This window comes from Anolis carolinensis, chromosome 3, assembly GCF_035594765.1.
Source record: "Anolis carolinensis isolate JA03-04 chromosome 3, rAnoCar3.1.pri, whole genome shotgun sequence".
Classification (NCBI taxonomy): Eukaryota; Metazoa; Chordata; class Lepidosauria; order Squamata; family Dactyloidae; genus Anolis; species Anolis carolinensis.
Genome location: NC_085843.1, coordinates 221,258,623 through 221,285,132, shown reverse-complemented (window position 1 = coordinate 221,285,132; position 26,510 = coordinate 221,258,623). Strand labels below are relative to the sequence as shown.

Below are 26,510 nucleotides of genomic sequence, written 5' to 3'. Positions count from 1 at the left end.
CAAAGGGTGCTCACCAATGCTTCCTCTTCATCCTGAAAAGAAGTGATTAGTGAATTGCCTTAAGTAGGGTTCCGGCCTGGGCTTGGTTCTGTTCAACATCTTTATTAATGACTTAGATGAAGAGTTAAAAGGCACGACCATCAAGTTTACAGATGAAACCAAATTGGGAGGGAGAGCTAATACTCCAGAAGACAGGGAAAGAATTCAAAGTGAGCCAAAACTAACAAAATGGAGTTCAACAGGGACAAATGCAAGATACTCCACTTACGCAGAAAAAATGAAACGCAGATACAGAATAGGGGACACCTGGCTCCACAGCAATACATGTGAAAAGGATCTTGGAGTCCTCGTGGACACATTAAACATGAGCCAACATTGCGATGCAGCGGCAAAAAATCCAATGGGATTTCAGCCTGCATAAATAGGAGTCTAGTGACTATATCTAGGGAAGTCATGCTACCTCTCTATTCCGCCTTGGTCAGACCATACCTGAAATACTGTGTCCAGTTCTGAGCACCGCAATTGAAGGGAGATGCTGACAAGCTGGACTGTGTCCAGAGGAGGATAACTAAAATGATCAAGAGTCTGCAGAACAAGCCCTATGAGGAGCGGCTTAAAGAGCTGGGCGTGTTCAGCGTGCAGAAGAGAAGGCCGAGAGGAGACATGATGATGGCCGTGTATAAAGATGTGAGCAGAAGTCATAGGGAGGAGGGAGCAAGCTTGTTTTCTGCTGCCCTGGAAACTAGGACACGGAACAATGGCTTCAAACTACAGGAAAGGAGATTCCACTGAATATTAGGAACTTGGTCACTGTGAGAGCTGTTCAACAGTGGAACTTTCTGCCCCAGAGTGTGGTGGAGGCTCCTTCTTTGGAGGCTTTTAAGCAAAGGCTGGATGGCCATCTGTCAGGGGTGCTTTAAATGCGATTTCCTGCTTCTTGGCAGAGGGTTGGCCTGGGTGGCCCATGAGGTCTTGTCCAACTTTATGATTCTATGAAAGGTTGGGTATAAATCCCAGGCCAAAAGAAAGGCAGAATATAAAAACATTAAAATGAAATTTAAAAAATCACTCCAGCGAAGGAAAGAGAGGAACTGTACCCCTAGTTAGAAGTTTTTTTAAAAAAATGTTCCATATAAAAATTGTTTGAAAAAACAAAAAAATTACATAACAGATCCGTTATACTTCAGTAGACATTGCAATAAGACAGTGTACTGTAGTAGATTTTAAATATTTATTGTAGTTTATGAGGTGACCAAGTATATCTCACTTAATAAAGAACTGTTTAACTTTATATAGACTTATTCAGTATTGATTTGTATCACAAAGTAACTCACTGATGATAGTTCTTGCCCAAAAAAGTAGTTTTAAAGAAGAGAAAGAAAAGAACGTTATTTGATCAACTTCTGATCAACTTCTGATGAAGACAGGAAGAGTATAAAATAGTTATGTGAACTGGGAAATGTTTAACGTCCCCCTTTCCACTTAAAAAAAAAATGTTCTTAAAAATTGCGCAAAAATCTGCTCAACAAATCTCCAGAAAAACCTAACTGGCAGCAGAGCAAGCAGGCGGTGAAGTCGTGTGTATACATAGAAATGATACATTTCCCCAGAAATTATACTTTATAGAGTATTTTACATATTCAAAAAAAAAAAAAAAACCAGGAAGATTTACTGCATTAAATTGGAGTAAGACACATTTCCAAACACTGAATTCACATGGATGTATTACATCTGAGAAAAACAAGTATTTTGATCTTTTGCGCATTTCTGATATGGAAGCAGATGTACACTGGGTCATCTGTTAATCCAGTGGTTCCCAATCTGTGGTCTGTGGATCACCAGTGGTCCCCAAGAACTAAAATATGGTTCGCTGCCTCACCATTACACTGTTGCAATGAGCGTGACTGGTCTTGCGAAGCTTTCTTATAGTGCCATGGCAATGGGGATGTCGGGAGAAGACAACCTGACTACCCACGAAAGGCGCGACAAGCCTCCTGACTGCTGCTTCTCCTCCTTCTCCTTCCCCCCAAGCAGAGCCGTTCCATGTGGTGCCTGAAAGCGGGGGCACCTTGGTGTCTTCGTTTTTAGGTCTGTTACAAGGGTGAGGCTGTCCTAAGCCCAGAAAAGTGTAAACCTGCTAATAGAATAATAACTAAGAGTCTTGTACACAGGAAAGATCACGCTTAAGCACAGAAAAAGTAGCCACTACATTGTAGAAATAGAAGTATTTGCTCACTCAAAAGACGTACCCTGAAGCTTGGCACATGCATAAAACTAATGTCTAAAAGAAAATGAAATAGTCCCACTTCGTTTTGTTACCCATATAATTTAGTAGGCACTGAGGCTGGATCTACACTGCCATATAATCCATTTTCTGAATGCAGCTTATGATTTAAACTATTATATGGGTCTACACTGCCATATAATCCTGTTTAAAGCAGATAATCTGTATTCAGAAACTGGATTATATGGCAGTGTAGATGGGGTCCAACATCCTCAAGAAATATGTTTAAACTGGTATAGTATCTAGGAGGTGTTTACAGAAAAAAAACAATAATGGAAGTTTCATAGTTGGATTTCCTTACTTTACTAAGACATTGGCACTATTTCCCATCCTGGGCATTAGTCATCCCTTTGCCAGAAAGAATCACTGGACACCAAGAGACACACATTGAAAAACAGTTTAATAGTGTCACAAAAATCCACTTTGAATCAGCATCATTGCTACCAGTGGGCAAGGTAAAAAGGCTCTAGCATAGCAAAACCAGGTAACCATGCAACTCTTCACATGTATGCACACGCACACATACGCACACACACATTTAAAGCTCAGGTTATTGTTTGTGAGTCATGTTACCACACATTTGTTCACAGTGCACCATAATGCATACTGAAAATGTTTGTTAGAAGCTAAGACAATCCAAATCTTAAGGTTCAGAGCGGGAAAATAGGTTGCAATCCTACTCTAACGCCCTGGCCAATTCTTGGTGAGATCTTGTCAAGTCATAAATTGAAGAGAGGGACTGTGACTGTGGGCTACTGTTTCTAAGACTGATTGCAGGCTGTTGGCTCTTCTCAAAATACTAACTTACTTATTTGACATTTATATAATTTCAGACAAGAAAAAAATGAGTGAGATTTTCTGCATTTTACACATTGATTTCTTTGGTGCAACACGCTAGCAATAGTTTCCCAAGCACCCTGCCCAGACTCAACCAAACCTATGGTTGATGGAAGTAAAGACTAGACAGATATCCATGTTAAATGGCACTATTTCTGTATTCAAGTAGTCTGCTTCCGAGTTAAATTCGGTTTTAAAACTTGCCAAGAAACATACATTTCCAAAATATCATAGATGTATCCAACTGTGATTTTAATATAATCGATACCAATGTTAATGGAAGGTTGAATGGATTACATTTTCATACACAAGATGATTTGGCTGTAGACTCATACTAAGGCAAAGACTTTTACTCAGCAACTGTGTGAATTCTGCTACATGAAACCATAGCACAAGTATTAATCACTGCTGTATCTTGGAAGCCCCATCACCACCGTAAAGCACCCACAAGTAGACCCAGACTCATGCATGTGGTTCAATTTATTCTCTTAACCAGCCATTTGTTCTTTTCATTTTCATTTCCCCCAAATTTTCTAGAGCATAGGTGAACATGTGCCCCCAGATGTTGTTGGACTTCATCTCTGGTCAACCCAACATCTGTTGAAGTCCAATAACAGGTTTCTCACTCTTGGTCCAGGGATGTTATTTTGGACCCTATGGTGAAATAAAAATTGCAGAAGGCTTCCCATCCACTGCTACCATAAACCTATATCCAATAGGCTAAGCTGGCAAGAAGACTGAGCAGAGGTACCAGGGAGCTGAAGAATTCAGAACATACTGGGTCCTGCCATTGGCCCTGCACTGATGCAATTTTTCCAAATATAAAACCAAGAGGAATCCAATATCCTGTTTGTAGACAACTGCCATCACATCGAATGATATTTCCACTACTTCAAATACTATCCAAGATCTTAGAATTTTATTCAGGAATCGGCTCTCAAGGAGATACAGAAGATCAAGAAGGAACATCAGAAATCCCTTTAACTTTAAAGGCAACCATTGTTTTCTAGAATTGGTACATACCAAAACCAAGCATGGAACATATCAATCTATCAATTTCTCATGACTAGAGATATGGATTATCCTTGGTCAAGCACTCATTTAATTTGATGCAGAAAGCTTGTTTTCTTAAAAAAATACTACAAAATAATAGCATTTTTTATTTGGAAATATGGCCTCATTCACCAAAGCAATGTGAAATGCCAATGGTACAGGACACATGGTCATTTGTTTCTTTTCCCCGTGATTGAACATGCACAGAAGTGACCATTCAGGTTATTCAAGGAAACCTGACTACAGAGAATTACACAAAGACACTGTTCTGCTTCATGGCAGTGAGAGTTGGTGGTGGGGAGGAACTGAATCAGTGTGAGTCTAAAAACTCAGAAGCGAACTGCTGTTCTCGTTTGCAAAAGCATTTATCTCATACTCAGCATTGTTGGTGGTGTGTTTATTTAATATGGATATAGTAGCAGCTGGAAAGAATACACTTGACATAGAGTACCGCCTACTCTTCATTGTGACCTGAAATTCTAATCATGAAAAAATAAGCTCCTTTTGGACTTCTGTTTAAACCACAGAACATTTTTTAATGATCTACACATGGGGAATGTACCAAATAGGGAAGAAAAAGACACATGCAGACAGGGATTCAACGGTGGGGACATTATTAGCAACAGCACACTCTATTCAGTATCCTATTTTTATTTATTTTTAACTCCCAACTCTTCCATAAAAGCAGCTGAATTCTGGGCTTCCCCCACCAGTTCAGACTGCAGGACTGCTGCTTTACAAGAAAGTGCTCAGAAGGCAAAAGACGCCGATGCCGCAAAATTCAGTTATGCTCAGCTTCTCGGAGTCTGCATCCCACAGCCGTGATGAGAGCAGCCCCTTTGCCGCTGCCGTCTTCAGAAAGAAGGAATGTCACATTGCATTTGGGAGCCAGATCCTTTACTGTTTGGTGCATGACCTTTGAGAAACTATTTAAAAAAGAGGGGAGAAAAAGATTTAATTTCTTTGCCAGTCCACAGAGGGCATCATCACTCAGAACTTGAGAAGTTATTCTTTCAGACAACAACCCCCTATTGTCCCCAAACAGCAAGGCAAAAAAAGCTTTTCCATTTTCTACAATTGCTGGAGTGAGTTCATTTTGTTTAGTAAAGCAGCAGGCATGGGTAATGGGTGAGAGGGGGTTGCTCCAAAGGATGTGTAAATCAAGGATGAATGATGAGATGTCTCCGTGTTTCCTCACCAAGGGCTCTGCTGGTGGGAATTATACACTGATAACAATCAGATATATTATTGACTATTCATGATGTAAATGGACAGATCCAGCTATGTAACACAAACATCACACATGTGTGACATGTGTGGCCCTCCTAAGCATTATTGGGTTGCAGTTTCCAGCCTCATCTCTCCAAGAATTTCCCTCAGCCCCAATTGTGGGTTCCAGATTTTCAGTTATAGACTTATAACATGCAAAAAATGTGCTTTACCACTAAGCTATGGCCTTTCCCTTAATGGGATGATGCCATGTTCTTGAAGTTTTATCAGTGAGAATGAGACTTGCTCAGAATCCTGGGTACCTTCTTTAAAACTTGGATCAAAAACCAGCGCAGATCTGCTATACTCCCAAAATGGAAGGAATTACCCAAAGGCGACACAGCTTACGCTGAAACATAATGCCAGTTTATAGCAGCCACATATAAGGTAAGATTACAAGGGGTGCATGGGCCTAAGAACAATCCCCAAAAGCCATGAATAAGGTGGCAGGGGAGGGCGATGATTGAAGAGCTTTCCATGAAATGTCATGGTATGGGAGGAGCTGCAGTTGAGAGCTGCAGTCCAAAAAATCTAGACGGTCAAACGTTCCCCCTTCCCGGCTTTAAGCCACTTTACAGAACACAGAGGTAAACAATAAACACAATCACATCCCAAACTTACTGGGGGTGAAGTTTATACAGAGTACCATCCACGCCTACAGTGACATCCAGATGGTCAAGTCCTCTGTTCTCCCTTATTTTGTCTACGACAGCAGCCATCCCAGCTCCACACAGCTGAGCTGCCCTTTTTGACACGGCTCCACACACCGTCTTGACAATGATACTGTCATCACAAGTGCTGTTCAGACCAAGCTGCTGGAGGATCGCACGAACCTGAAGCAACGCTAACCGATCACTGTTGAAAAAGAAGGGCGAGGGGGGGAGAACAGATTTCAAGCTAGTTTTTCAAAAGCATTTGTTTTAGCTATTTTCTTTTGAAAGCATCTCTGGGCAAGATTTTGTATTTCATTTTGAATGTCAAACTCCCATGGGACAGATTAGATCATTATTACATTTCACAAGCACAATTGTAACCAGCAAGATCATATCTTGCAGAACATATTGCTTCAGGTTCCACCAGCCATGCCCTTTTCCATGACACCATTCCATCCCATCCCATCCCATAACATCCCACCCTCTCCAATTTTCCACCTTACACATCAGGAAGCAGCACCTGAGAGGCATTTCCTTCTTCAGCTTAGAGTTGTTATTATTATTACTACTACTACTACTACTACTACTACTACTACTATTGTTTATGTTTATTTATACCCATATTTTCTCTCCAACAACATGGCTTACATTAAAAGCCTTTCAGTATAGTTTAAAATCTATAAATATATAAACTTTAAAATTGAATTAAATGTCATTGGTCAAAACATAACATATTCAAAAAAGAAAACCTCAGCAGCCCCAGACATTATCTTAAAACCTTCTTCTTTAAAAGCCTGTCTGAATACAAAGGTTTTAACCTGCTATCAGAAGGTTAAAAATTCTGGGTTCCCTGGGCATGGAGTTCCAGAGTCAAGGGGCAGCCACCGAGAAGGAAGGCCTGCTCTCTCGTTCCCACCAACCAAGCTTGAGATTGAGGTGGGACTGAGAGATGGGCCTCTCCTGAAGATCTCAGGGCCCAGGCAGGTTCATACAAGGGGATATGGTCAGCAAACAGCCTGGACCTGAACTATCTAGGGTGTTAAAGGTCATAACCAGAAATGAATTGTTCCCGGTAACAAACTGGCAGCCAGTGGAGCTGCTGCAAAAGGAGGTTGTCTGCTCCCTGTAGCCAGCCCCAGTGATTAACTTGGCTGCAGCTCTTTGGACCAGCTGAAGTTTCCAAGCACTCATCAGAGGCACCCCCACATAGAGAGCGTTAGAGTAATCCATACAGGATGTAATTAAGGCATGGACCACTGTGGCAAGATCTGACTTCTCATGGCGCAAGAGTTTTAATTGTGCAAAGGCCCTCCTGGCCACCGCCAACACCTGGGCCTCCAGGTTCTATGCCAAGTCTAGGAGAACCCCCAAACTGCAGACCTGTGTCTTCAGGGGAAATGTGACTCCCATCTAGCACAGGCTGAATCCCTATTCCCTGATTTGCCTTCCGACTGACCAAGAGTACCTCTGTCTTGACTCGATTAAGTTTCAAATTTTTTGCCCTCATCCAGTCCATTACTGATGACAGGCCCTGGTTTAGGATCAGGACAGCTTCCTTGGCATTTGGTGGAAAGGAGTAGTAGAGTTGGGTGTCGCCGCAACTCTGGAATACCTCTTCCAGCAGTTTCATGTATACATCAAATACTTTTAGCACTACTTCACATTTTGGGATTTTCTAAATCTAAAACTGTATTGTGTGTGATAGTGTTGTATTGGCTACATAACAATCTATACAGAGAGACTGAGGGTGAACCCACACGGCACAATTGTGGAGTTTGGATCCAAAAGGTATCAAATCCCTCCCTAAAATGAAAACCAAGTTTTAGGTGGCAGCACATTTTTGGCCAGAAGTAGAATATTATGTACAGGTCAAAACTATCGAAGTGTATCATTTCAATTCGGTTCATGGCTTGGACAATTAAATTCTATAGCAAAAGAATATCTGCAACATGGTTTTTTGATTCATGTAAAATTTATTCAGATGGATTTCGTACTTTTTGGAAATAAGCTCCACAATTTCAGTTATTTCATTCCACTTTAACTGCTTCCCATGGAATCTTAGGGTTTATTGTCTCTAGCAAGCTCTGCAAGCTCTAATTCCACTTCCCACTCAGAAAGACCACCTTTCTGAGAACTACTTTCTAAATTTTAATCCATAATATATACAATATAATTATATTAATATAGGGAATGCGTCGAATCTTCTTTCTGCCCTGTTTCAGGGTGAGAATTAAAAGTGACACGAGATGTGTAAAAGTAATTTACTCAAGCAAACTTTTCTGCCACAGTTCAGGTCTGCTGTCAGATTCAACAAATACAGCATAGCACACAGTATACAGGCTGGCTGCAGACTCCAGGCAAGACAAAACTTGTTGGAAACCTGATTCGGCCAGATTTTAGGAAAGTTACCTTTTGTAATACAACTTCAATCATTAGTCAACTTGGCTAGTGCTGATTTAGAATTCTGCGGATTGTAATCCAACAACAACAGCAATCCCATCTCTAGATCTAACCATGATATCAGCTTCACCTGATTCCACACTACCAAGTTGCTTTCCAATACACAACAACACTCCAAAATCAGTTTCAAGTTAAATATGACAGATGGCTCTTTGACAATGTATGATCTGATGTAATCCACAAAAGCTTGTCTTCCAATACATTTGGTAATTTATAGTAGCAATATAAATCGCACCAGAAGCTACTTGCAGTTTCTCAAGTCGCTCCTGACACACAAAAAAAGTAGCAATGTATTAGTATTATTTAGGGGAAGCACAGATCTCCATTGTTACAACAAATCCTTCAGCTACCAATATGTTTCTGGGCACAATTCAAAGCCAGCGGAATTGTTCTTACTATGCAACATTATGCTTGCTTTGATTTGTGGCAACCCTATAAATGAGAAACTTCTAACACAGCGCTATAGCTTCCTTGATCAAATCAATTCACTGTGTGTTCATAGCTTTGGATGCTGCTTTCTTCTGCTGACAAAAGTCATTTTGTTTGCATTGGCTATCCAACAGTTTTATCACACTGACAAACTCTTTGGCTATGTTTCAGCTTCAAAACGTCTACGATTGGTCTTTGTGGGGGGGATTTTAACGAGCTTCAAAAATGTGAGGGATGACTTTCAGGTATAATTGGAGGAGTATGACACTACAAGAAAGACAATGAATGAAGATCGGGGTCTTCTAGAGGCCATTACTTGTCCTGAAGCCCAAACTTGCTTTCATTGCAAGAGTCAGTAACCAAATGATTCCATGTAAGCTGAAGCAGAAGAGCACCACATCGGCATCTAGTGACAGACTGCAATATTACAGTGCCGTGAGGTATGTAATCCTTCAAGATGTGACAACAAAGAAGCTCCAAAAAAGGGAAGAAACCATGAAAGAGCCACTGAAACACTGAGAAAACTCAAAATGAAGCAATACTGAAACAGCGATACAGCTGAAAGTAAGTGTGATTAGCAAGATGTTGATGCTCATTTCTTTTCCAGTCTTATTTAGCTCACTTACCTCTCAATCTGTGAAAGAAATTTTGTTTCGAAAATACTCCTAGTTTTCAGTGCTTCTGAAATTTGACCTCTGAAGAGAAATCCCTTTTTTGTGAAGTCGATCAAAATGTTCCGGACAATTTCTCCCAAGTACATTCCACTGATCATCTTCTCATACCTATAATCATACATAGATGCAGTTGTTTATCTTGGTATTGAGACCACCAAGAGCAGACTGTTCTCCAACCCTTGATTAACCTTTCTGAATTATATTATCTTAAACTAGTGGTTCTCAACCTGGGGTCCCTAGGTGTTTTTGGCCTTCAACTCCCAGAAATCCTAACCGCTGGTAAAGTGGCTGGGATTTCTGGGAACTGTAGGCCAAAACATCTGGGGACCCCAGGTTGAGAACCACTGCCTTAAACATTCCAGCAAGTATAGTCAGCTACCATGGGGGCTGAAGAATTGTAAGAGTTCATGCATGTAACTTTCCCCCCCAAAAAACATTTCCAAGCTCTGTTTCTTCCTTTTTGGAAAAACACTATGGACTGGGATCAGGGGAATTCAAAATTATATTATCGTTTGGCACTTATTTGTAATGGAATGTCTCTACAGTATCGTAAGAGGTTTCTCAAGAAAGGGACACACATATGCCTTGCCTCCTTTTTACTCCCATGAGTAGATTATTTTTTTTGTGTGTGTCAGGAGCAACTTAAGAAACTGCAAGTCACTTCTGGTGTGAGAGAATTGGCCATCTGCAAGGATGTTGCCCAGGGGGCGCCTGGATGTTTGATGTTTTACCATCCAGTGTGAGGCTTCTCTCATGTCCCTGCATGGGAAGCTAGAGCTGACAGATGGGAGCTCACCCTGCTCCCCAGATTTGAACCACCAACCTTCCGGTCAGCAGTCCTGCCCCATTATGCCACCAGGGGCTCCTAGTAGATTAATATAGAGTGCTCATGTTTTTTCCTATCCTAACAATAAAAGTACATCTGTAAGGTTTTGGCATATATAAAATGCTATATGCATGGGAACCTAGAGATGAAGAAAGATTTTGGAATTTGCTAATGAATCCTTCCCAATTCAAAAAAATCCCTTATTGTTATAACCAAGCACAATTATCCTTCCTAAACCCCTGATAGCTTGTCTCCATGCTCAGCACTAGCGTTCTCATCACAAATTTTCCCTACTTCTGCCTGTTTCTTGAATTTACCAAATTGTGGGTGGGGTGGAATAGTAGCTGAGGTTAAAGCTGAGAATGACTTTAAGAAGATCCTACAGATTTTAATTCTTCTCTACTCACTGAGGAGGAAAAATTCTAAAAAGTACACCTGGAGTTAAATAAAAATAAGTTTCTTCAAAATAATTCTTTGTGGGCCCAAAAGAATTCCCAGGCATACCAGAGATGCTTTGCTGACTTTGGGGTGTGATTTTATTATTCTTTCCAGTCCATTTACAGGAGTTTTTTTTATTTAATATGACTCTCAGCATTTTTGTGAACAGAGAATCTAAATATTATTTGTTGCAGAGAGCTGGAAACATTGCAAATAATACACAATGGTTGAAGAGTGCTAGCATCAAGAACAAGGATCTCACATTGGCAAAAATCTCATACTGACAGCAGAAGTGCTCTCCTGCTAACTGATTTCACAGACCTATTGACACCTATCAGCAGAACTGCTCTGATTCCTGAGATTTGCCAGAGAAGAGGAAAAAAAGCAGCGGGAAAAGTGTAGGTGAAAGAGAAGATATTCCAGAACAAAGACACAGCCCAGATAGTGGCAAAGCATTAAATGAGGGCAGTATAAACTAATTTCCAGCATTCCTAAGAAGGGGAGGATTTCAATTCAACATAGCTTGAGTTGTCCTAGTATCACTCTGCCGGAACAGCCCCTGACTTATGCAAACTTTCTCAGCTGCTCTGTCTCACCTTTCCAGCTGAAAGTTTGGGAAATTGTAAGAAGAAAGATGCAAGGACAGCACAACAATGGTGATGGTAGAACCTTCCATATTCTAGTTCTGAGCCTTCCCCCAAAATCCACAAAAGCCCAAGTATTTATTTCACATTTCTCACCACACTACAGCAGGAAATACCTTTGCTTGCCACTGTTTAAAGAGTATTCGTCGACAGCTTTGTCATAAATCGTCCTGATGTCATCAAGGCATCCATTGTCCCCAAAGGCACCCCATTCCATGTTCACGCACATTCTCCCTTGCTCTCCTTCTACCATCTCTATGTTTCTCATTTCCTCCATATAGCATGCATTGCTGCCCGTTCCTGTAAAAGGAAATTGTTCGATTCAGTACCAAAATAATTGTTTGTGGTTATCTTTCAAGAACCTCCCAAGATAGAGTAAGACCCAAATACAAGTACTTTGAAGTTAAGTGAGTGATCTTGAGATAACGTAAACAACAACATGGGGTTATTCTAATAGTAACGCTTAGAGAAATCTCATATACTACCCTGAACACCATAGAACAGGGGTCCTCAAACTTTTAAAGCCAAGGGCTGGTCCACAATCCTTCAGACTGTTGAGGGGCCGGATTATCATTTGAAAAAAATACAAACAAATTCTGATGCACACTGCATATGTCTTATTTGTAGTGCAAAAACAACAACAAGAACAATGAAAAAACAATACAATATTTAAAAATAAAAACAATTTTAACCAACATACATTTATTGGGATTTCAATGGGAAGTATGGTCCTGCTTCTGGCCAATGAGATAGTCAAGTTAATTAGGGTTGTTGTTGTTGTTGTTGTTGTTGTTGTTGTTGTTGTTGTTGTGTGCCTTCAAGTCATTTCAGACTTTGAGTGAGCCTAAGTCTAAAATTTATTTATTATTTATTTACTACATTTGTATCACACCTTTCTCACCCCAAAGGGGACTCAGGGTGGCTTACAAATTATATGTACATACAATATATTATATTATTAGTATAGCACAATATTAGCATTATATATTACTATATTGAACTATACCACTATACTGTAATATTATTAGTAATATTAGTAATATTATATGTAATATAGAATATATAATTAATATGATTATATGGCATTATTATTAGTGTTATATTGTATTACATTATAATATTATTATCAATATTATATGTATATACAATATATTATATTATAAAACTGAGGGCGGGGGCCAGGTAAATGACATCGGAGGGCCGCATCTGGCCCCCGGGCCTTAGTTTGGGGACCCCTGCCATAGAAGATATGGGAATATAGTCATAATAGCAAAATAATGAAATGTATCCCTATTGTGTTATTATGGACATATAACAATCATGCCGTTTTGGTACTGGGCAAATGAAAAGAAACCCTACTTCCAGATTAGGGGAGGGATTTGCCAGAAGGCCTTCCTGCTGACTATCCAAATAACATTATTTAACATGATTTTTGTTCCTGGGTTATAAATGTCATTTCCTATTTGATTCTATCATAAAAACATGGAAAAGGTTTATAAAACTGCAAAAATTTTGTTTGCGTGGGACATCTTGCAACACATTTTGCTACAGTTTTTCAATGAATATCTCATAGAGTCTCAACCAATTCAAACTAGTTTGTGGTAGGCACAAAAATGAAGTTTCTGGAGTATAACAACTATCTTCAAAGTAAGTACTGCACAATTCAATAGGAAATACTGCAACAATCTCAAACCAGGAACAGATTTTTTTTAATGTTTGTGACAGTGTAATTTAAGGGACAAAGAGAGGAACTCACTTCTAAGGGAGGCTAGGATGGCCCCTGTTTTTAATCTTGGTAGGCTTTTGGCAGCTGACTAGTTTATGAGAAAAATGTTGTAATCAGTGAGTACTGTACTTATCTAATTGCATGCTTTTAATTGCTTTTAGTTCAACTGTGTTTATAACTTGTTTCATTGTGTTTAAAGCCACTGGGAATCATGTTTTGGTAGAAAGATGTGATATAACTTTGAATATGTATATATTTATTTATTTACCATATTTATATCCCACCTTTCTCAACCCTGGAGGGTACTCAAGGCGGCCTTATAACAGGTAGCAATTTGATGCCATACACACATATATCAAATAAACAATTACAATTAAAACCTATAATTAAAACATGAATGATTAAAAACATCAATTAAAACATCAATTAAAATCATGCCATCCAAACCAGAATTCAGGGCCGTTCCATTTGCCAATCACATTGTTTCATAGTTACATATTGCACTGCTCCAATTACTTGTCAAAAGCTTGGTCCCAAAGCCATGTCTAAAGTTTTTTCCTGAACATCAGGAAAGAGGAGGCAGATCTGATCTCACTGAGGGAGTTCCATGGTCGAGGGGCCACCACTGAGAAGGCCCTGTCTCTCGTTCCCACCAATCGCGCCTGCAAAGGAGGTGCGACTGAGACCAGGGCCTCCCCAGACAATCTTAATCTTCAAAGTAGTTCACAGAGGGAGCTACATTCCTATCATAGCAGCAATTCTAAAATGCTCGTTATGTTCTATCTACCTCTTAAATTCTCCTTGTTATGAATGAGCTGGATTAGACTTAAATTCTATTTATATGTATTTTCAAAATTGTAAACTGAATTCGACATGCATGGTGGCCCTTGCCAAGATATCAGGAGGGGCAGCTTTATGGGATGTGCCATGACACCATACATCTTGGTAGACCTGCAGATGAGAAAATCATATTTCCCACTGCAAAATGGTTCATCGCCCCTGCCTTAGATTTCAATCTCCTGCCCAATATTACTAACTGCAGAGATAGAGAACAATCTCTCCAAATTGTGGCTACTTCTGGAAGCATTACTGACCACATTATGAACTCTGACAAGTGAAAAGTAAGACTGACTCTCTGGTGTTCTTTGGCATTGTATTGAAACAGCACCAAAGCCCAGAGTTCTGAAATACCAACAGAGAAATTCTGCAGTTTTTAGTCTACAACATAGTTCAGTAACTCAGACCCACCAGACCAAACATGACCTTTAAGTTAATTTTAAACATCCTCTATAACAGTGGTCCTCAACCTGTGGGTCCCCAGGTGTTTTGGCCTACAACTCCCAGAAGTCCCAGCCAGTTTACCAGCTGTTAAGATTTCTGGGAATTGAAGGCCAAAATATCTGGGGACCCAAAAGTTGAGAACCACTGCTCTAGAAAGTCTTTGCAAGAGAAACTGATCCCAGAAGAAAGAAAGAAAGAAAGAAAGAAAGAAAGAAAGAAAGAAAGAAAGAAAGAAAGAAAGAAAGAAAGAAAGAAAGAAAGAAAGAATGTGGTGCAGGGGGGGGGGAAACAGATAGTTTGTATTTTTCCTATGGCACCACTCACTAACTTCAACCCAGTCCATTGTGAGCATGTGGCTCCTAACAAAAATACTACCAAATGAATGTGGCCCTCAACAGAATTAAAGGTTACCCACCACTGGTTTAGAAAGTTTTAAAAAAATAAAACGGATTAATTTTTTCAGGAAAACTGAATGAATTAAATCACTATGAAACAGCATTAGTGAGTGTTTGAATTTTTAAATAATATTGAACTCCCTCCCAAACCAAATTAAAACACGTCTTGTACTCACCCACAATGAGTCCAATTTCACAGTTTGGATCTTCATAGGCACAAGTCATCATTGTCCCAACTGTATCATTTACCACGGCCACAACATCCAGATCAAATTCCTTCAAATAAACAATATGACATTATTATTTTTCATATCACATCCCAAAAATAGTATTGACTACAGTCCTATTTCAGTGAATAATTATATCTACCACTTAGGATTATCTTAAAATCAAAACAGCCATTTTTGTGTCATATAGGAGTAATGCAAACTTGAGAGTGCTAATCTCCTGGTTGCCTAGAAAGCCTCATTGACTATATACAGTAAATCAAAGATATTGAAATAGCCTAATTACTATCTAAAACTGTGATAGTCAGACTGCAAGACCTATCTCAATTCAAGTTCCAATGGAAGTCAATGGGTGACTTTGGGCCAGTCACTCTCCTCTTTGGCCCATTCTACACTGCCATATAATCCAGATTATCAAAACAAATAATGTGGATTATATGAGTCTACACTGCCATAAAACCCAGTTCAAAGCAGATAATCTGGATTTTATATGGCAGTGTAGAAGGGGCCCTAGTCTGACCAACCTGACAAAGTTATCAGGCTAAAACGAGCAAGAGAAGAGTCATGTGCCTTCCCCTAAGCTCACTGGAAGAAGATGTAAATATAACTAGTAAAGAAATAAAATCTATTAGTTACATTGGCCATTATCTAGGTAACAATACATTTTAGCTCCTTTGGATATGCTATAAAGAGAAAATAAATATGTTTTCCTTCCAAATTCAGACGGCTCCAAAGACAGTTACTTTTATTTAACTTGTACAGTCAAGATACTATCAAAAAGTACACCATATAAAAACTGCAGAAGAGGACTAAAATATATCATATTGTAGTCTCCAACTGAATAATACATAATAGTATGAATTAATTATAGAATAGTTCCTGAGAGCTTTTTGTCTGTTCAAAGAATTTATGTCCCATAAACGTATTGCTGCAATGAAGAAACCTTGCAGCAACCAGGAGGGATTTCTGTGTGGAAAGATTGCGATCTCTATTCATTTTTAGTTCTCAAAATACATTCCTGGGTGGAAAATTCTTTAATCCCATGTTTATGGCATTTGTACCAAGCTCTTGGTGGGCCTTGGGGTTTCAGGGTTTTTTTTTAAGAAGTAAAATCTCTGAGATAAGCCTAAAGGTTTGCAATGGATTATATCCTGGCATTCCTTGTCTCACTTGTCCTATGCTGAGCCACACTGGTCTGGTTTTATGAGACCGACCTCCCAGGGCATAAGATCTAGAAATAACATTTCTGTGTCACCAGCACTCAAGACTGACATTATTAATTCTACTTTGTGTTCATATTTTTTTCTGATGTTATTATATCCTGATAAGTCAGTCTCGACTTATGGCAACACTATAAATGAGAGCTCTCCCATCTCAATAGCTTGCTGAGGCCTTACAAACCTAGAACTTTTGCTTCCCTTAGTTTGTCTATAATGCAGCCTTCCTCTTTCCTTACAGCCTTTCCATTTACCTCTTTTCCAACCAGTCATGCAAAATCATGATACAGTAGAGTCTCACTTATCCAACATTCGCTTATCCAACGTTCTGGATTATCCAACGCAGTCTGCCTCCTGCTTGGATCCACAGCTGTTTCTTTAGGCAGCAAGGACTGAACTTTTTGCAGATTTAATTTCCGACAATGTTGTTACTTTAAGTTAATTTTATGCAATTCTATCTTTATTTGTAGTTAATTTGTTAGTAGCCAATGTTTTTCTAGTCAATGTTTTCAATACATTGCAATGTTTTGGTGCTAAATTGGTAAATTCAGTAAATATTTCATAATGTTACCGTGTATTGAACTGCTGTTTCTGTCAATTTGTTGTAAAACATGATGCTTTGGTGCTTAATTTGTAAAATTGTAATGTAATTTGACATTTAATAGGCTTTTCCTTAATCCCTCCTTATTATCCAACATTTTTGCTTATCCAACATTCTGCCGGCCCGTTTATGTTGGATAAGTGAGACTCTACTGTATATCCAAAAATAAAATAGCCACAGTTTTGTCATTTTGGCTTCTTGTAAGAATTCAGACTTCATTTCTTCTTAAACCCATCATATTACTTAACATATTCTATAGAATAATAATATAATATAATATTTATATTCCACTCTATCTCCTTGAGGAGACTCAGAGCAGATTACAGGTACATCTATATGACAAACATCCAATGCCATTATACAATTAACAGAGGCAGGCAATACATAAAGAGAGGCAGACAGGCTTCCCTCTTTCATTTCCGGCATTTGGAGGCAGTGCTCGACTCAGCCATGGGGATGTGCTGTTGTTCCATTCTTCCACGTCGAGGAGCCTGTCGATCAAATTGCCGACATTTTTTTCAGGGATGCCTTTTACTCCCCTGCTAGAGTAGTACCTATTTATCTACTCACATTGCTGTTTTCGAACTGCTAGGTAGTAGGGTTGGACTGTAATCCTGTTTCATCTGTTTCATTCATGGTTTTTTTACCATTTCGTCCATGATTGCATGGAACAGTACAACCCCATGGGAACAAAAGAAACAGTGAAATGAAAGGCAGAGAGGAATCGTAGCCGTTTGGTCAGCTGACCTTCAGCTAAGTGCAGGGTGCTCGATGCTCATAGGCCCTGCCTGTCGAGGGCCGAATGCTCGATTATAGATCCAGCTCGCAGGGCCTACAGTTGAGCACTGAACGCTCGATACTCATAATCAAGCATTCGAAAAAACCCAAAATATTTTCATGTCTTGGGCAGCAAAGCACCAAGCCCTGCAAACCCGGCCCATGAGCCATCGAGCACTCAATTGTAGGCCCTGGCTGCTGGGCCTACAAGCCATCGAGCATTCGATGGCTCATAGGCCTGGCTCGCAGGGCTTGGTGCTTTGTCGCCCAAGACCTGAAAATATTTTGGGTTTTTTTGGACCTTGGACGGAAAAGCTCATTTGTATAGGCGTCCATTTCCGTAAGAGGTGGACAGAAATGGGGCCATATGAATGGAACAAACAGAAATGATAAGTATACAAATGCACAAGCCTACTAGGTAGGCAGAAGCTAGGCTGATAGCGGGAGCTCACTCTGCCCAAAGCTTGAACTGTCAACCTTCTGGTCAGCAAGATCTTTTGCAACCCGCTGTGCTAGCTGCAGCCTTAGAAGAGAGACCTATTGTCATAAATTGTCACCAGCACTTACAACAAAAGAGCAAATCTGCCTATATTTTTAAGGATATCATTGTATGAGTATATCCTAAATCAGGAAATCTTACAAGAGGCATTAAAAATTGAAAATCTCAATTTATCTAGTCTTTTTGTTCACGTACAACTTGCAGTTGCATCAGTGACTCACAGCAGCAGGATATTAATTTTTAAATGATCAACACCATCTGTTCATTTTATCTGAGTAAAAAGAAATTCTCAAGTCTTCTGAGGAGAGAATCAATAGAAGCTTTTCTTTGGGGCCTTTCTACACTGCCATATAAAATCCAAATTATCTGCTTTGAACTGGACTATAGTAGCAGTGTAGACTCATATAACCCAGTTCAAAGCAGATAATGTGGATGATCTGATTTGATAATTTGGATGATATGGCAGTGTAGAAGGGGGCCCAGAGAAGAAAACATTTAAGGACATGGAAGAAAGATATTAGCCCGATGCTTCTAAATGTACAATCAAAACCCAAAAAGAAAATTCTCACCTCTCTTCTTTTGATTCCTTCCCTTAGCAAATAAACAACATCTTCCCCTTCACAGTCAGTAGCCTTAAAGCCCTTGGTCCAGTTCAGAAGAATACCCTAAAAAAAGGAAAAATTTCTGATTCCATTCATTGTGGCAATAGTACTAATAAGAAAGAATTGTCACTATGACATCCAGAGAAATATCAGAAGCAGCCAGTGGTGAATACATTTGGATATCACATCCTTCTTCCCACTGCAAGTAATAGCTAATGCATCACCATATAGGACAAGAGTGGGAAACTGCTGAAGGTTGAAGAACTGCACTAGTCTCCCGGGACGAAATACTTCCTTTTGGATTACGATACTAAAGAGGGGAATTCAGGAAACAATATCACTATGGTTGGTTGGGGAGTGCTGTTTGTAGGGAGACAGATTAAGAGCCATTCCCCTATACTGACTAATCTGGATAGCAATTTCAGCATTATTTTTTTAAGGCACCATCTATAGTTGACTTAGCGCAAATGTGGAAGCAATACATTGTGAGAAATGTAGCTTCCTATGATGGGGCTGTGGGACAGGCTGGTATTAACGAAATCACATTTCAAATGTCATGCAGCGAGGATTAAGATTATTTACAATGTAAATTTCACTATGTAACACAATTATTGTTCCTGGGTTATAAATGTCATTTCCTAATTGGTTCCATCATAGAAACCTTGGGAAAAGTTTAATAAACTGCAATAATTTTGTTTTTGCAGGACATATTTCAGCCCATTTGGCTATAGTTCTTCAATGAATATCTCATCCAATCTCAACCAATTCAACATTATCTGTGGCAGCCACAAAAAAAATGAAGTATCTGGAGGATAATAACTACTTTCAAAGTAAATACTGCACAATTAAACAAGAATAACACTTTCAAATCAGGAACAGATTATTTTTTTTCAAATTTTGTTACATCGTGTTATTCTGTAAAAGTAACTGCCCAACCTCTAAATCCAAAACTTGGGAGGGAGCAGGTTTGCAGATCAAACAAAGGTGTGGAAAGGTCTTTATCAGCAGCACAGTACATACTTTGTACGTAAATGTCTCCAACAGGTAAGGGAATGGCTCCTATCTGAAAATCTGGAGAACCCCTGACTGTCCAGAAGAACAATCTGAATTATATGGACTAATTTTCTGACTCTGGTCTAAGGCTTTTTCCTGTGTCCCCTTTATTGTGGAGTCAACAGGCTGCCTAAGTAAAAAAGTTTCCTGCCCAGGAAATAGCCTTATGTGTTTTAGAAATAATTTTGTAAAAATCAATTCAATGCCCAGGTTTAAAATATTCCACTATTATTTCAAAATAGTAAATGTTAACTACACTGTTTCTGAGATAACAACCATCTCACATTTCTTTGATTTATTACTGACTGATAAGAGCACTGGAAAACATTTTAATAAAATTAACAATGAAATTTAACAAATTTTAAATATGTTCTAATGTCAAAAATTAATGTACTTGCACATTAGTGCACACATTCACCTTTCCAAACTCTGCTTAATTCATTCACTAAAATTGACCCTGGAAACACATTACTGAAAAGGTCCATTATACAAAAGCATCAGCAACTTACAGCATCTAAGCTTGTCTGTCTGCAAGGGAAAGAAAACGTAAAGCCCAAAGGCAGCCGTGCACCTTTTATTCCCATGTAATCCAAGAAGTCCGAGATACAGGTAACAATGTGATCAAACAGCTTTGAAAACAAGAGAGAGAATGTTGACATCACAAGTACACAGGGGCCGGCATCCTGTGACATACTGCAGGTAAACACTGGATCATGCATATGCAATTGTTTTATTGGACACTGCTGAGTAGTCAGATCTAGCTGACAGGGATAGAAGCAGAGGCCTGCATAGGGAACATGTATCAACAAGCACTGTGCAGGGCCTGAGATTGGCCGGGGAGGCCCTTCTCACAGTCCCACCTCCGTCGCAAGTGTAGTTGGTGGGGACAAGGGAGAGGGCCTTCTCGGTAGTGGTCCCCCAGGGAATGTCTTCCTCAGGGAAATTAGGCAAACCTCCACACTTTCAATATTCTATAAATAATTAAAAACCTGACTTCACAAACAGGCCTTTGATAATGGTTAAACATAACCATGCCAACAGCCGGATAACCTAATTGGACTACATCTTCTAAATTGGACCTTAGTCTCACTAAACTGAGCAGTGGTGGAGATGTTTTAATTGTTTTATACCATATAATTCTGATTTTAAAGGATGATGTCTTTGTTAATTTAACATGTTTGGTTTGCTTTTTCACTTTTATGGCTTGTTTGGTTACTTGTGTGGATTCTATTTAAACTGATTATTGGTTTATTGTTTTATTATCATTGTTTTATTTTTATTACTATTGCATTATTTACATTGTTGTAAGTCACTCTGAGTCCCCTCAGGGAGATAGGGCAGGGTATAAATAAAGTTATTATTACCATTATTATTAAATGGGATGTATTCATTCTGCAATGGGATTTTGTTCATTCTACAATGAGGCCCGAGACTGAATGTGGAATATGTATCAATGTGCATCTCACTGCAACTGCACAACTAAGAATGTCAGCTATGTACACTTGAAAGAAAGGGCATAAATCTGCCCACGCGAAGCAGGTGAATATAGCACTGAATGAGACATGTAGAATAAACACAGGGTGTCTTAAACCTACACCTGTTGATATACTCTATAAGCTAGCTGGCATTGCCCTCCCTGATGTGCGACGGAATGTTGCTTCCAAGTGTTAGAGAAATAAGGTTGAACACTGTGAAAGCCACCCACTGTATGGCTACCAACCTCCTCCCAGTAAACTTAAATCAAGGAGAAGTTTTATGAGAACCATCACTCCTCTAAATGTTCCTCCAGCAACAGGAAGAATATCCCTGTGGGCAGCAAAATTAGGCAATCTCAAATAGATGGCTTCCCATGAGGATCTTCCTCCAGGGGCAAACCAAAAATGTGCAACTTGGAAGTCCCTGAACAGACTCAGAAGTGGACTTGGCAGATCAAAAGACAACCTGGCAAAATGGCACTACCTAAAAAAAAAATCCTCCACCTTGTGCGACTGTGGAGCAGAACAAACAACTCAGCATCTGCATACTGGCCTACAATGCCTAGATTCATGCACAGAGGAAGAACTGTTTACACCTCATGCCCGTTTTTAGTCTAAATCTATTTAGCAGCTTGTGAACCCTTTTATTTTATCAGTCTTAAACTTATCTATTTATACAATGCTTTTGACATGAAACAAAATTTGGAAGGGAAGCACATACCCAGTGGGCCTTTGTAATCCATTGGGGTTTGGTTCCAGGACACACACACAGGGATACCAGAATCTTTGGATGCTCAAGTCCCATTACATACAGTGGAATAGTAAAATCACATCCCTTACATAAAATGGAAAAATCAAGGCTGGTTTTTCCCCCAAAATATTTTTGAACCGTGGTTAGATAAATGCGTTGGATGCAAAACCTGTGGGTTTGGTGAGCCAACTGTATTGCACTACAATGGTATCCAATATAACATTGCATGATGTGAAAAGAATATAACTCTACTACTTTTTATTTCCACTATTTTGGGGTGATGTAGAATACAAGGCATTATTTCAGTGCCACTGACAACCACTGATGCATTCTCACCTCATCTCCGGTACCCTGCATGACCTCTATAGGAATGGCATATATTTTATTGTGCATTTCTACCATTCTCCTTTTCCCACTTCGAATCTTCACAAGCAAAACACGGAAATTTGTTCCTCCAAGATCTAAAGCCAAAAAGTCTCCATTTTCTGCAAACAAAACATTATTGAGGAGGGTAAGATGTTAGGAATAAAGCATCTGTGTTTCTGAATTCTTTGAGTTCCACCAATTTTATTAGTGGGATTACAAGGGATGGACGTGGAATGAATAATAAAAGCTCTTTGCTAAATGTAAGGGCCAACTCATAGGACATTGTCATGTGTTTAAAAGGAAGCATACTAATCGTGGCCACTTAGTTTAGAGAAAGGGCAGCTATGGGATCCCACACTGATCTACAGTCAGCATCTGGTTTCTGCTGAACAGTCACTTCCTGTTGGCTGTTTTTTGGTCCCAAAGGTTACCCAGCCAGAACTAATGCAAAGCAAAGAAGTAGATATAAGCAAACTCTTGAATGTAGTTGGTTTCATGAGTTCCTTTCACAGAAGATTCAATGATATGCTTTGTTTTGGGTAGCTACCTTCTCTTCAAATTAAAATCAACCAGATCAACCATTTCAACATATGACAAGAGGCCTGGCCCCAAGATATTTACTGAAACAGAAAAAGGAAGTGCAGTAACAAACATGTTCTAATGCAAATAGTCTCTTTCAAGGCAGAAGAATTTGACTTACATAGAAATGCAGTATACAGTGGGGTTTAATTTCAGGAGCCCTGTAGATACTTTAATCCATGGATGCTCAAGTTCCTCTGCATACAGGAGCATAGAAAAAAGTATCCCTTACCTAATGTGGCAAAATATTCACGCTGTAGATGGTGGAATCCACAGATACAGAATATATGGTTAAGGAAAGCTCACTGTATTCAACGTTATGATGCGTGCACAAGGACACAAATATTTGCCAGCAGATGGTGCTGCTTATCCAGCTCTATTTAATAAATGTGTTCTTGCAAAGCAACATAAATGTTGAGTTTTGTTCTGACTTTTTAAAACTGCTCTGAATTAACAAGAAAAAGAGAATGACAGGCCAGGGAACTAATAGTGTCATTGCACCAGGGAAAATGAGAACAACCTACACAGCTGATCAAAAAGCTACAGGAAGCAATACAACCAATCAATTCACATATACACTTAGCTTCCCATGAGGAATATTTTTGCAATCTGAAGCTGTTTTTTGAACTCAGCAGTTTTTCAAGAGCAAGTATAAGGAAGGAATCACTAGGGAGCCATGCAAGTTCTAAAATAGATTCCATTCTCGGACAGTGGGAATTTTCCCCTTACTTCTGTGTAGTTTTTTCCTGAAGGAATATTTTCCCTTTAAGCTGGAATCTTTTTGGAATTTTACACATGCAATTGTATTTTCATGCTAGCATTAAGAAGATGCCCAATACCCCTTTCACAAACAGCTCTCGATTTGGCCACAGCTCAATGGGATGGCTAGCTTGTGCATGGGCACAGCTCAGCTTAAACTCACACTTTTGCCACCACTTCTATGACTAAAACATCCATTTGTCACTAATGGAAGGTTGGAATGTCAGGAAAAGCTCCATTAACAGTGTTTTAAAATCCATCAACCAACCAATCTAATATTATAAGCTGATTGCATCCTCTCATTGGTTTGACTCCTTTGATTATTGTTACATGTTTGATATTTAAAAAGCCAACAAGAAATATGCAAAGAGAACATGTGCCTCCTATTTGTGAATCCCACACACAGATTTAAAGAACAAAGAACATTATTTTGCAAAGAAGAAACTATGATGACATTTAAAGTATCATTTCAATACGAGAAAGTACCTGACCCATCAGGTGTGCTGCGAACAAAGGTAGGAAGCATTTTGACTTTGGCATGGTCGTGTGACTTCTTTCGGAGGCCAGCTTCGATTTCCATTCGCATCCTCTTCTTCACCTGCAGGAGCTGTTCGTGAGTGAGCTTAAACTCTTCCAGGGTCTCACCGATCTGTCGGTGCTGCTCAGCCAACCTGTAGGCAACCGCTGTCACCATCGCAGCACCCTTTCCACTGCCGCTCTCAGAAAGCAAGAAACGAACGTCTGAGTCAGGCACTAAGCGCCGCACAGTTTTGTGCAGCCGCCTGGCATACCTGCAAAAAGAAAAAAATATATATAATCAATAGTACATTTCTGATGTCAACTGTCATCACGTCAACTTTGACTTATGGCAACCCTCTAAATTAGAGACCTCCAAGTCACCCTATCATGAACAGCCCTACTCAGGTCTTGTGGACTTAAGACTTCTCTGACCAAGATATTGAATGTGGCCTTCCTATTTTTCCACTGCCCTCCACTTTACCAAACATTATCATAGATTCACAGAATCCTGGAGATGGAAGAGACCACAGGGCCATCCTTACCAACCCCCTGCTATGCAGGGAGACAGGATCAAAGCACCCACAACAGATCGTCTTTTCATTTGAGTCATATCTGCCATCAGTTTCAATTTAGTAATTATAGTTTCTATGGAGAATTCAGTCTTGATTTGCTCTACAATCCATTTATTTGCCTTTTTAGCAGTCTATGATATCCACAATATTCCTCTCCAGAACCACATCTTATATGATATGATTCTCTTCCTGTCTACTTTCTTCACTATGGGAAATATGATGGCATGGACAAAATCTAACTTTAGCATTCAATGATATAACTTTATGTTCCAGAATCTAGGTATGATATACATTATTTATAATCATACATTTACTTTAACAAAAAAGGAAAAAAAATCACTAAACCAAGCTAAAAGTACTTCTCAGGGAATTGTGTTGCCCTCCAGGTAATCCTTAACTGCAACACCAGCATCATCAATGGTGAGGAGCTGCAGTTTGAAATCATTTGAAATCATTCGCATGATTCCCGTCCTTGAATGATTGAGGAACTATATGGCCATCTAGATTTTGGACTGCAAATTCTTTCTGCTCTGGCCAAGATAGCCAAAGATAAAAGAGATAATGAAAGGTGCAGTCCATAAATGTCCAGAGAACTCCACATTCCCAATTCCTAATGTGGTATAATAGTATCACCTTGACAGTAGCTAGGAGCACCTATGAAAATAAGTCAGCATACAAAAAGAGCAATTCAAGTTACATATAAACAATAGGTGCGTGTTTCACACCAGACCAGTAACATTATGTAATAAAATTTGAAAAAGAAATCTGTTTCCGGGTTTGAAAGTGTTATTCCTGTTTAATGGTGTGGTGCTTACTTTAGAAGTAGTTGTTATACTCCAGAAAATTAGTTTTTGTGGCTGCCACAAACTATGTTGAATTGGTTGAGACTTGATGAGATAATCATTGAAAAACTATAGCAAAACGTGATGCAGGAGAAGTTTAATAAACCTTTTCTATGTTTTTAATGATAGATCCAATTAGGAAATGACATTTAGAACCCAGGAACAAAAATCATGTTACATGGTGTAATATCTGTACAAATCTCATGAAGATCAGAGATCCTTCTTTGCTTTGTCATTACAGTAAGACCCACAAACTTGACATAAAAGGGACCACCTCACTGAACTGATCAATGTGACAGTCACAAGAAAGCAGATCCCAAGCTCTTCTTGATAGGACTAAGAAAAGCGGTGCTTCTTATAGTGTGAGCATCTAAGCTTAGAGTCACTCACCAATTGAAAGCAGAAAGGATACTCAACTAGAAGCACATATTGCCTACAATTAGCTATCCATCCTGCCTTGTGGACGATTATTCCCTTGCCTGCATATCTTCCCCTTCCTAGAAAGGCAGAAACCACAAACAACTGCATTTAATAATAATTATAATTCACTATTATAATTATATATTTATATTACATGCAATATTACTAATAATATTGCAATATAGTTGTATAATATAATATATTGTATGTATATATACTTGTAAACCGCCCTGAGTCCCCTTCGGGGTGAGAAGGGCGGTATATAAATGTCGCAAATAAATA

General features: G+C 39.2%; 1 protein-coding gene across 2 annotated transcripts in view; it reads right to left on the bottom strand.

Moving 5' to 3' along the window:
- Window positions 1-2,667: 2,667 nt before the first annotated feature.
- hk1 (hexokinase 1) overlaps window positions 2,668-26,510 on the bottom strand; it is a 65,229-nt gene continuing 41,386 nt past the window's right edge. For both annotated transcript variants that reach the window (XM_062976249.1, XM_062976248.1), the window contains exons 10-18: window positions 24,362-24,666; window positions 22,508-22,656; window positions 20,455-20,574; window positions 18,860-18,955; window positions 15,146-15,245; window positions 11,684-11,867; window positions 9,612-9,767; window positions 6,065-6,298; window positions 2,668-5,100 (exon numbers count right to left, since the gene is read on the bottom strand). In XM_062976249.1, coding sequence (XP_062832319.1) covers window positions 4,956-5,100; window positions 6,065-6,298; window positions 9,612-9,767; window positions 11,684-11,867; window positions 15,146-15,245; window positions 18,860-18,955; window positions 20,455-20,574; window positions 22,508-22,656; window positions 24,362-24,666 — 1,489 coding nt within the window. In that variant the 3' untranslated portion in view covers window positions 2,668-4,955. The remainder of the gene's footprint in view (window positions 5,101-6,064; window positions 6,299-9,611; window positions 9,768-11,683; window positions 11,868-15,145; window positions 15,246-18,859; window positions 18,956-20,454; window positions 20,575-22,507; window positions 22,657-24,361; window positions 24,667-26,510) is intronic.